We start from the raw sequence: 12,636 nt of genomic DNA on the forward strand, positions 1-12,636 counted from the left end.
TAAAGACTCCCAATTCTCAGCTGCACTGAGGTCCCAGAGGGGCGATAAAACCTTCCCCAATTCACTTTCTGGTGATAAGTAACAAAAAAAAGGCTTCGTCCTCATCTGTCCAAAAGCCCCAAATCTAGTCATTTCCTCGTCCACCAAGATCCTCAGATTTAATCAGTCAACCCCCGGATCTACGTCTCCTTTCCTAACCAGATCCCTCCTCCTCCTCCTCCTCCTTCATATGTGTTTTGTTCTGTGGAACACTGGAGTTTCTTCGTAACTTACTTGAGGAGAAGGTTGGTGAGACTGTAAAAGGAAGAACAAAAAAAAAAACAAACAAAAGAAAAAAGGAAAAAGGAAAAAAAAAACAAAAAAAAACTGGTTTAGACGGTGCTCACCAAGGCGCAACCTTATTTTAACAAGAAACTGCACTGTTGCACAATGACAAAAGACATAATGAAGCAGGACAAGCTCCGTCACAGAGTCCCAGCGTCCGCTAACCCGAGAGCCGTGTGCAATGGTCGCTGCAGCGTGAGGTGTCCCTACTGATCCCTGCCTATCCTGCCGGTCAGTGGCCATGCAATATACCCGCCAGAACTCAGTAGATGAAGGGGGTGACAGTACAGTCCATACAGTAACAGGTTTCTTTTTTCCGGGCCCGTACCTCTCTCGGATTGTTGTCGCACAGGCGGATAACGCTCAGGAAGATCGGCATGACTTGCGGCAAGAACTGCACGCACTTCAGCCCCAGGGACTTGAAGATGAAGGTGACGGCTTGTACCACCATAGTGTGGTGGGCGGACAGAGACTGGTCCCGCAGGATCCGCATCAGCGTGACCACGGCCACCGCAGGGTAGAACTCGTCCAGGGGCAGGTTCCCCATGTTCACCAGCATCTCGCTGGTACTGAAATCCGCTGGGGACAAGAGAGAAAAGACCGTGATGAAAAGCGGGAACGCAATAATGCAAATGACGAAACATGGGAGAAGTGCACTGTAGGGGGCCGTGCAAAAACAAAAATAATAATACTGCCATCCAGCTGCAAAACTCAAGTCGTCTTGTCAAGGGAGGAATTGGGGTGAAGACTGCTAATGGAGTCTTCGTTTGGGATATCAGAGATGGTGCCGTATTAGCTGTATATCAGTGCCGATATATCAATGTATCAGACAATAAACACACAGACATGCTTTCTCCTTGAGCTAGCGTCATCAACTGAACTCGTGTATTGGATAGATCCAATTATACAATATGCATGAATAACCTTGAAGCTAAACGGAGTTTTCCACTCCTTAATTGCTCACAGCACATTGTTTGTTTCTTGTACATTCTTTCTGTGTGAAGCTACTGATAAGACTTTTACTCATCATTAAGAGACTTTCATTGGTTGTACATCTGTTCTCATTCTTGGTAACCCCTTCATGACTACACAACTTTAAAGTATATTATGGGTCTATGCGATGGCTACATAGACAGACAGATAATTATGCAACTACATCTACATTTTGATTATTGATATACACAGATATTCTTATTACGTTTGAACAAACAAGCTATAGCTCAGGCGACCTCCACAGTCTGTTCTTGTAAAGCCGGCCACACACAGATAATGTGCAAGAGATCTTCCCAACTCTTCACTGATTGATGATGATGATGGGAAGAGTAGGATTGGGCATGCTGAATTTTAACATGCCCAATCCTTTTTGCTTTCAGAGGCGATACAGGGGTGTCTAGAAGCAACTTACTTCCCTTTCCCCACGAGCGAGCGTATTGGGGGGCAACATTGGGAGGGACAGCTATGAGTCCAACGAGCGAGGAGTCTGTAATGTGTATGACCAGCCTAAGCCCCATACAAATTAGACAGCTAAATAATGGTGATGTCGACTGCTCTCTCCACTGATGCTTGAATTGGCCGAGCGCTCCTGTGTCCTCTAGGCAAGACCCCCGGCCAGTCTCCTCTAGCTGCAGGCCAGGGAACAAAAGAACCGCCTATAGGAAATCTAACGTGTCAGATCCTTCTATGGGGTAATCAGGAGGATCGTACACATTATACCGCCCCCTTCAGCCAATATCAATCAGGTTTGGATGACTTTAGCCTAATGTGTATGGGGGGCTCTAACATTCTGGAATATTAGATGCCTTATAACATGAGATGATGATTACCAGAGTCCGGATTGGTCTTGGATTCGGATAAGCTCAGGGCTGAAGCATCTCTGGACTGGTCGATCATTCCAATATTGACTTTATGCTTGTAGGGGTCCAATGCCCCCAGCAGACCCAGCACACGGATCGCCTAGGACGAGAAACGCATTAAATAAGCTCCTGGGTAAACGGAAGATATTTCTTAAGTGCAGCGACACAGGGTGACATTGCGGTTTCTCACCTCCCGACGGATTCCTTGGTTTTGCTCAGTTTTCAGAAAATTAAGTAGCACTTCCAGCAGCGTGGGATACTTCCGGTACGGCTCCACCACATATCCCGTGCTGGCCACCAACTGGCCCAGCGTCCAGAGGGCAACCTAGCACGATAAAGAAGGATTTTTGGGTACTTACCGTAAAATCTCTTTCTCGGAGCCTTCATTGGGGGACACCGGACGGTCCTGTGTCCCCCAATGAAACGAGAGAGAAATAGGGGTCAGACGACTGACGGAGACCACTTATATTTCAGATCGGGTCGGCGACGGCCGCACTTACCTGTCTCTTTGCCAGCAATGAGGAGTCCTGTAACATTTCCATGATGATCGGGAACAGTTCGTCCATCCACTTTCTCATCTCTAATCCACTGACCTGATCGTACAGAAGAAACCTCGTTACATATAAATCGGTGTGAATGTCAATGCCAGGAACAATCCTGCCCAATCTGACCCAACCGCTCCATCCGAAGCCATCCTGCCCAATCTGACCCAACCGCTCCATCCGAAGCCATCCTGCCCAATCTGACCCAACCGCTCCATCCGAAGCCATCCTGCCCAATCTGACCCAACCGCTCCATCCGAAGCCATCCTGCCCAATCTGACCCAACCGCTCCATCCGAAGCCATCCTGCCCAATCTGACGCAACCGCTCCATCCGAAGCCATCCTGCCCAATCTGACCCAACCGCTCCATCCGAAGCCATCCTGCCCAATCTGACCCAACCGCTCCATCCGAAGCCATCCTGCCCAATCTGACGCAACCGCACCAGCCGATGCCATCCTGCCCAATCTGACGCAACCGCTCCATCCGAAGCCATCCTGCCCAATCTGACGCAACCGCTCCATCCGAAGCCATCCTGCCCAATCTGACGCAACCGCACCAGCCGAAGCCATACTGCCCAATCTGACACAACCGCTCCATCCGAAGCCATCCTGCCCAATCTGACGCAACCGCTCCATCCGAAGCCATCCTGCCCAATCTGACGCAACCGCTCCATCCGAAGCCATCCTGCCCAATCTGACGCAACCGCATCAGCCGAAGCCATCCTGCCCAATCTGACCCAACCGCTCCATCCGAAGCCATCCTGCCCAATCTGACGCAACCGCACCAGCCGAAGCCATCCTGCCCAATCTGACCCAACCACTCCATCCGAAGCCATCCTGTCCAATCTGACCCAACCGCTCCATCCGAAGCCATCCTGCCCAATCTGACCCAACCGCTCCATCCGAAGCCATCCTGCCCAATCTGACGCAACTGCTCCATCCGAAGCCATCCTGCCCAATCTGACCCAACCGCTCCATCCGAAGCCATCCTGCCCAATCTGACGCAACCGCACCAGCCGAAGCCATCCTGCCCAATCTGACGCAACCGCACCAGCCGAAGCCATCCTGCCCAATCTGACGCAACCGCACCATCCGAAGCCATCCTGCCCAATCTGACGCAACCGCACCATCCGAAGCCATCCTGCCCAATCTGACGCAACCGCTCCATCCGAAGCCATCCTGCCCAATCTGATGCAACCGCTCCATCCGAAGCCATCCTGCCCAATCTGACCCAACCGCTCCATCCGAAGCCATCCTGCCCAATCTGACCCAACCGCTCCATCCGAAGCCATCCTGCCCAATCTGACGCAACCGCACCAGCCGAAGCCATCCTGCCCAATCTGACGCAACCGCACCAGCCGAGGCCACGTGGGCACCATGTTATTCAGAATCTTACCCATGCACAATATTCGCTGATTTAACAATAGAAAATACCAATACGGGTAGAGTATATAGTTTAGACTAAAAGGTTACCTTACAACCTTATTAAAATACAATTTTATTAGAATAATCTTAAAATATTTTCAAATAAACACAAGAACAAGACAAAAACAAATAAAGGCTCATGCAATTATAATAGAGATTAATGATGAAATTGCATAAAGGACGGGAAATATCCGAAATAGTTTAAATATATATATATATATATATATATACACACACCTCTCTATATCTCATGATATCCTATTTCGGGATGTACTCCTCCCTCCCCCCCCCTTCCCCTCTTTTTTCCTATTTAGGCTATGTGCGCACAGTGCGTTTTTCGCGGCGTTTTTGCGCGTTTTTCGGGTGCGTTTTTGACCTCAAAACTGCAGGACTTTGCTTCCCCAGCAAAGTCTATGAGTTTTAATTTTTGCTGTCCGCACACATCTGTTTTTTTTACCTGCGTTTTTGAGTTAAAAAAAAAAATGGACATGTCAGTTCTTTCCTGCGTTTTTCTGCGTTTTCCCCCCATGCAATGCATTGGAAGAAGGGAATTTTGTTTACTTACCGTAAATTCCTTTTCTTCTAGCTCCTATTGGGAGACCCAGACAATTGGGTGTATAGCTTCTGCCTCCGGAGGCCACACAAAGTATTACACTTTAAAAAGTGTAACCCCTCCCCTCTGCCTATACACCCTCCCGTGCATCACGGGCTCCTCAGTTTTGGTGCCAAAGCAGGAAGGAGGAAACTTATAAATTGGTCTAAGGTAAATTCAATCCGAAGGATGTTCGGAGAACTGAAACCATGAACCAAAAGAACAATTCAACATGAACAACATGTGTACACAAAGAACAACAGCCCGAAGGGAACAGGGGCGGGTGCTGGGTCTCCCAATAGGAGCTAGAAGAAAAGGAATTTACGGTAAGTAAACAAAATTCCCTTCTTCTTTGTCGCTCCATTGGGAGACCCAGACCATTGGGACGTCCAAAAGCAGTCACTGGGTGGGTAAAAGAATACCTCAATAAAAAAGAGCCGAAAACGGCCCCCTCTTACAGGTGGGCAACCGCCGCCTGGAGGACTCGCCTACCTAGACTGGCATCTGCCGAAGCATAGGTATGCACCTGATAGTGTTTCGTGAAAGTGTGCAGACTCTACCAGGTAGCCGCCTGACACACCTGCTGAGCCGTAGCCTGGTGCCGCAATGCCCAGGATGCACCCACGGCTCTGGTAGAATGGGCTTTCAGCCACAAAGGAATCGGAAGCCCAGAAGAACGGTAGGTTTCAAGAATCGGTTCCTTAATCCACCGAGCCAAGGTTGACTTGGAAGCCTGCGAACCCTTACGCTGGCCAGCGACAAGGACAAAGAGCGCATCTGAACGGCGCAGGGGCGCCGTGCGAGACACGTAGAGCCGGAGTGCTCTCACCAGATCTAACGAGTGCAAATCCTTTTCACATTTGTGAACTGGATGAGGGCAAAATGAAGGTAAGGAGATATCCTGATTGAGATGAAAAGGGGATACCACCTTAGGGAGAAATTCCGGGACCGGACGCAGAACCACCTTATCCTGGTGAAAAACCAGGAAGGGGGCTTTGCATGACAGCGCTGCCAGCTCCGATACTCTACGGAGCGATGTAACTGCCACTAGAAATGCCACCTTCTGCGAAAGATGTGATAAAGAGACATCCCGCAGCGGCTCGAAAGGTGGTTTCTGAAGAGCCAATAGCACCCTGTTAAGATCCCAGGGTTCCAGCGGACGCTTGTAAGGTGGGACTATGTGGCAAACTCCCTGCAGGAACGTGCGGACCTGCGGAAGCCTGGCTAGGCGCTTTTGAAAAAAATACGGATAGCGCCGATACTTGTCCCTTGAGAGAGCCGAGAGACAAACCCTTGTCCATTCCGGATTGAAGGAATGAAAGAAAAGTGGGTAAGGCAAAGGGCCAGGGAGTAAAACCCTTATCAGAGCACCAGGATAAGAAGATCCTCCAAGTCCTGTGATAGATCTTGGCGGACGTTGGTTTCCTGGCCTGTCTCATAGTGGCAATTGAGATAACCCTGAGGACGCTAGGAGCCAGGACTCAATGGCCACACAGTCAGGTTGAGGGCCGCAGAATTCAGATGGAAAAACGGCCCTTGAGACAGCAAGTCTGGGCGGTCTGGGAGCGCCCACGGTTGACCCACCGTGAGATGCCACAGATCCGGGTACCACGACCGCCTCGGCCAATCTGGAGCGACGAGAATGGCGCGACGACAGTCGGACCTGATTTTTCGCAGCACTCTGGGCAGCATCGCCAGAGGAGGAAATACATAGGGCAGTCGAAACTGCGACCAATCCTGAACTGAAGTGACGTCTTGGTTGCAAGGGAAAGAGAGACGTTCCTGTCGAGTGAAGTCGACCTCCTGTCCCATTTGCGGAGAATGTCCCACTGGAGTGGCCGCAGATGGAATTGCGCGAAGGGCACTGCCTCCATCGCTGCTACCATCTTCCCCAGGAAGTGCATTAGGCGCCTCAAGGGGTGTGACTGACCCCGAAGAAGAGATTGCACCCCTGCCTGCAGCGAAAGCTGTTTGTCCAGTGGTAGCATGACTACTGCTGACTGAGTATGAAACTCCATCCCAAGGTAAGTCAGTGATTGGGTCGGTGTCAACTTGGATTTTGGGAAGTTGATGATCCACCCAAACTGCTGGAGAGTCGCCAGAGCGACGGAAAGGCTGTTTTGACACGCCATCTGAGAGGGTGCCCTGACCAGAAGATCGTCTAAGTAGGGAATCACCGAGTGGCCCTGTGAGTGTAGGACCGCCAAAACAGATGCCATGACCTTGGTGAACACCCGTGGGGCTGTCGCCAGGCCGAAAGGCAATGCCAAGAACTGGAGGTGTTCGTCCCCGATGGCGAAACGCAAAAAGCGTTGATGTTCGGGTGCGATCGGCACATGGAGATAAGCATCCTTGATGTCGATCGATGCTAGGAAGTCTCCTTGTGACATCGAAGCGATGACAGAGCGGAGAGATTCCATCCGAAAACGTCTGGTGCTCACATGTCTGTTGAGCAGTTTGAGGTCCAGAACGGGACGGAACGAGCCGTCCTTCTTTGGCACCACAAACAAGTTGGAGTAAAAGCCGCGACCATGTTCCTGGAGGGGAACAGGGATCACAACTCCTTCTGTCTTCAGAGCGTTCACCGCCTGAAAAAGTGCATCGGCTCGCTCGGGGGGCGGAGATGTTCTGAAGAAACGAGTCGGGGGACGAGAGCTGAACTCTATCCTGTAACCGTGAGACAGAATGTCTCTCACCCATCGGTCTTGAACATGTGGCCACCAGGCGTCGGAAAAAAGAGAATTTTGTTTACTTACCGTAAATTCTTTTTCTTATAGTTCCGTCATGGGAGACCCAGACCATGGGTGTATAGCTACTGCCCCCGGAGGACACACAAAGTTACTACACTCAAAACGTGTAGCTCCTCCCTCCTAGCATATACACCCCCTGCTAGCCAGTTCTAGCCAGTTTAGTGCAAAAGCTGAAGGAGGACATCCACCCACAAGAAGAGAGAGTAAAATTCGGAAGAGCCGGAACCTCTGTCTACAACAATAACAGCCGGTGAAGACACACGGAACAAGAAACCTGCCAACAGGCAATAGGGAGGGTGCTGGGTCTCCCATGACAGAACTATAAGAAAAAGAATTTACGGTAAGTAAACAAAATTCTCTTTTTCTTTATCGTTCCTATGGGAGACCCAGACCATGGGACGTTCAAAAGCAGTCCATGGGTGGGAATAAACAGACAACTGAGAAGCAGGCAAACCTAACTTCACAAATGGGCGACAGACGCCGGAAAAATGCGTCTGCCCAAGCCCGCGTCTGCCAAAGCATGAGCATGCCTTGGGTAGTGCTTCGAAAAAGTATGCAGACTAATTCGAGCTGCAGTCTGACAGACCGACTGAGCCGTAACCTGGTGCCTGAAAGCCCAAAAAGGCGCCGACAGGTCTGATCAAATGTGCTCTGATCCCCGGCGGGGAAGGCACTTGAGTACACCTGTAGGTCTCCGAAATGGCCGACCTAAGCCACGAACCAGGGTCGGCTTAGATGCCGAGAGACCGCTACGCTGACTAGCAGTCAGCACCAGAGAGAGGTGCACCGCCTAATAACGGCGGTGCGAGACACATAGATCCGGAGCGCCCGCACCAGATCCAGGATATGCAACGCTTCCTCAAGCGATGAACAGGAGCCGGACAAAAGGAAGGCAGGAAAATTGCCCCGGATAAGGTGGAAGCAGTAACCACCTTAGGGAAAAAAGTCCGGAGTCGGACGGAGACCACCTTGTCTTGACGCAAAAGACCAAAAAAAAAGGGGGTGACTCCGAGAGAGTGCAGCCAGAACTCTCTGGCGGGAAAATATAGCCACTAGAAAGACTACTTTCTGTGAAAGATGAAACAAAGAAACCTCCCCAAGAGGCGCAAAGGGAGGTTTCCGGGAACCGGGAGGACCGGATTAAGGTCCCAGGGCTCCATAGGCCGCCGGAAAGGCGGAATGATGTGAGATGCGCCCTTAAAGGAGCGCACCGGAGCCAGCCGGACGATACGCCGCTGGCACATACTGACAGAGCCGAGACCTGTCCCTTAATGAGGGATAGTCCTAGCTGTAGACCGGACTGTGGAAGGGACAGGAGGGTCGGCAAGGCCAAAAAGGTCAAAGGACACTTTGGAGCTCGAGTCATAGCGGAGATGACTTCAGGAAGGATACCAGAAGTCGCCAAGATCCGGGACTCAAGAGCTACGCCGTCAATCTGAGAATCCAGAATTCTGATGGAAAAAACGGACCTTTTGAGAAAAGGTCTGGACGGTCCGGAAGATGCCATGGCAACCCAACGGACAGAAGGAGCAGGTCAGAGTACCAAGCCTGCCTGGGTCAGTCTGGAGTATGAGAATGACCCGACGGCCCTCTTTACTGATCTTGCGCAGGACTCTGGACAAGAGGTAGAGGGTAAAATACGTAAAGAGACGAAGCTGGGGTCAAACATGAACCAGTGTGTCTACCGCAAAACCTGAGGATTGTGGACCACGGTTGGACAGCTGAAATAGTCTGCCTCGCAGTTTTCACATCTAGGATGTGGGCTGCGGATACGGTGGACTAGGAGTCCCTTGTCCACTGAAGAATGTTGAGCCGCCAAGATTGCCAGGCGGCTGAGTGTCCCGCCCTGGAAGCTGATGTAGGAAAAACGCTGTCACGTTGTCCGACTGGACTCGAATGTGCCTAGCCGCCAACAGATGATGAAGGCTTAGAGAGCTAGAATACAGCTCTGATTTCCAGCACATTGATCCAGAGGGCTGATTCGGACAGAGTCCAAGCGCCCTGCGCTCCACGGTGGAGATATACTGCTCCCAAGGCGGATAGACTAGCATCCTGGTGAGGCTCACCCGGGACGGGGCCAGGAAGGAGCGCTCCTGAGACAGAGTGGCCGAAGCCACCACTGAAACGAGCCTCTGGTCAGTGGCGAAGCCACCACCCCGTGGGAGGAGGGAGTTCGCTTGTACAGCGGAAAACATCCAATCTCAGAGGACGCAGGAGAAACTGGGCAAGGAATCGCTTCCATTGATGCCACCGTCTGACCAGCACCTGTATATGGTGTCTGATAGAACGACGCAGACCGCCAGCGGAGGGACTACTGATCGACTAAGAGCAGCTTCACAAGTGCCGATAGAGTCTCGAATTGCGTCCCTGAGAACCTCTGGTTCGAAGTCAGAGTGGACTTGGGCAGAAAGACAAGCCACCCGAATAGGTTAGAGTGGCGAGAGTGAGCGAAGCACTCTGCTAAGAGTCAGCACTGGATGAAGCCCCGACAAGAAGGCCGTCTAGGGCAAAAGATCACTGCCAATCCCTAGGGGTGCAGGACCCTAATCACAGCTGCCCCAATGAGAATACTCGAGGGGCCGTGGCTAACCCCAAGGGAAGAGCCACGAATTGGCCCACTCCGATTGTCAAAACGTAGTCAACGCTGGTGTGAAACTGCGATTGACCCCTGCAGAGAGGCATCTCTGATGCCGATGGCTGCTAGGGAATCTCCTTGGGTTCTTGATTGATCCGGTGAAAAACACACGGAACAAGACCGAGACTCCATGTGAAAACGCCACACCTGACTATGCTTGAAAAGCTAAAGATCCAGGTCGGAAGGCACCGCCCTCTTCGGGGACTAGGAATAGATTTAAGCAAAAATCTCAGAACCGTTCCCAGTCGGGAACCGGTACAATTACTCCATTGGTCTGCAAGAAATGCCACGGCCTGTGAGAAGGCGGCGGCCTTGGAGCCGGGAGGAGTTGACAGAAAAAATCTGTTTGGCGGGTGGACAGAATTCCATCCTGTAGCCATGGGAGATATAATCCCGCCCCCACTGAACGGAGACGTGTTAGAACCATACGTCGCCAAGTGGAGAGAGCCTGCCACCGACCAAGGAGGTTGTTGGCGTGGCTAGATAGCTCGGAGGAAGCTGGCTCAGTGGCAGCATCTCCTGCGGTCTTCTGAAGACGCAGCTTCGAGCCATTTGGTTCTATGAACCTAGGCCGAGCTAGAGGACGATCAGATGGAGGAACGGAAACCACCGAAACCTCAACTGATTCCTGCCCTGGACAGGTTCCCTGGTTTAGGATTGTGTCGAGGAAGCACACTCCCCGCCAAGAGCTTCCTTAATTTCACCCAGCTTGGTTCCGGGGAAACTGGGCCCACCAAGGGGGAGCCCAGCCAGGAACCTCCATAGAGGCATCTGCCTTCCAATTTCGAAGCCACAGGAGCCTGCGGATAGCGAGGAAGGTTGCCCAGACCACCGCCGTGCGGCGTCTAGCATGGCAGACCTGGCAGAGGATGAAAAGACTGAAGTCTGGAGTTCAGGCAACCGTTTTGGGCATAGAGTCCCTGTGAGAGAACGCATCTCCTCCAGAGAAGCAGAGAAGGTACAAAAAACCGCACTGCTGTAAGCTGAGGAGAACAAGCTCCTGCCGTTCCCATACCGACTTGGCCCAAAGGACAACCGGGCGGACCGCAGAACCTTAAGTGAGGAGCCATCAGCCACTGACATAACGGTCCGGGCTGAGCCACCTGAAGTGAATGAGCCCACTTCTTGACCACCATGGGTGGACAGGGGAAACACAGTCCTCAGAAACACGCTTCATCTCAGAGCGGAGTGAGGTCCAGTACAAAATTAATGTACGGTAGAATCCTATAGAGGTGCCGTCAGCCACTGATACAACTAACCGGGCAGTCTAGACCGGAGTGGCTACCCTCTCTGAAGGGAGGGCGAGACAGGCAGCAGAACCCCGCTGTGGGGTCTGCAGGATAGGCTGTGGGCTTGGACGCAGCGGCCTGAAAACTGGAGTGGTTAAGTAACACACTCCTTGACCTGCTAAAGGTAAACTGTGCCTTTCTGCCAGCGGGGAATACTCCCCTGATCAGGCGGACACAAGAATAATGGACGCAAGCTAATCATTCGCATCTGCGTCACCTACGGACGGATCAATGTACATAAAGTAGCGTCCGTGTCCGCGGTAGAGACATCTTCCTCGTCCGGTGAATCAGCTCGTAATCGGAGCTGCGGGACGGGGAGGACAGGGGACCCTGCGTCTCCCTGTCAGGAGAACGGGGTCTGAGCCCAGAAGGAGAGTCCCTTGTGAGCTTGGCCGAGTGAGCAGAAAACGCCCTGAGAGGGGAACTGCATGCTCAGCAGATGCCGGGACAGCCGACCCCTGGAAATAGGAATCCTATGGGGGTCAGCCACCAAAACCGGAGCAGCTGGAGGTACCATTAATGAGCCCCCATGCTGAGGGGCCACAGTGGTTAGGAGCTCGGTATAGCCGTACGAGACTACCTGCAGTGGATAATAAAGAAACAGCCTGCAGCCTCGCTCTGTGAGACATGCTGCAGAGGTGGGGGCTCTGTCCAGCATGGGTAGAATACCCAAGACAGGGGTTCAGCCTGGGGGGACTCCCACCTAAGAACCATTACAGTGTGCCGGGTCAGGCAATATGAGGTTACATGCAGCACATGTAGAACCTTGTAGCTTAGCTGCTAGAGTGAGACATGCTGCTGAGGGGGAGATTCTATGATAAAGAATTAACTCCTTCAGCATGCCTGAGAGTGTCATGCTGCTGAGGAGGAGATTCTATGATAAAGAATTAACTCCTTCAGAATGCCTGAGAGTGTATAAAAAGTGCACAACCAGGGGTTGTGACTTATCAGGCCATATTATGAGTGCCCTCCGGATTCCAAGCCTGGACCCTCAGCCAGTATTCCCTCCCTGTGCTGCAGGGCAGCCAGCGCCGACCAGTGTACTAAGACGCTGGAAAATGGCGCCAGAGTGAGGGGGGGAGGCGGGGGTTAACCCAGGAGCGGGAATCGGAGGGCGAAGGAGATGTACAGGGGAGGGAATCATCACCTCAAAACGGAGCGTCCTCCCCTGTGCAGAGCGGCCGGCGGGCGGCTCTGCAGCGTCCCCCTGCATGCCTGACATGCAG

At 52.1% G+C, this 12,636-nt stretch overlaps 1 protein-coding gene across 1 annotated transcript in view; it reads right to left on the minus strand.

The window, feature by feature from the left end:
- The window catches only part of MTOR (mechanistic target of rapamycin kinase), a 262,102-nt gene that overhangs the window by 157,900 nt on the left and 91,566 nt on the right, over window positions 1–12,636 (minus strand). The window contains exons 16-20 of the mRNA XM_075327360.1: window positions 2,678–2,770; window positions 2,368–2,502; window positions 2,148–2,277; window positions 653–903; window positions 274–294 (exon numbers count right to left, since the gene is read on the minus strand). Coding sequence (XP_075183475.1) covers window positions 274–294; window positions 653–903; window positions 2,148–2,277; window positions 2,368–2,502; window positions 2,678–2,770 — 630 coding nt within the window. The remainder of the gene's footprint in view (window positions 1–273; window positions 295–652; window positions 904–2,147; window positions 2,278–2,367; window positions 2,503–2,677; window positions 2,771–12,636) is intronic.

The sequence above is a fragment of the Anomaloglossus baeobatrachus genome, chromosome 11 (assembly GCF_048569485.1).
Source record: "Anomaloglossus baeobatrachus isolate aAnoBae1 chromosome 11, aAnoBae1.hap1, whole genome shotgun sequence".
NCBI lineage: Eukaryota > Metazoa > Chordata > Amphibia > Anura > Aromobatidae > Anomaloglossus > Anomaloglossus baeobatrachus.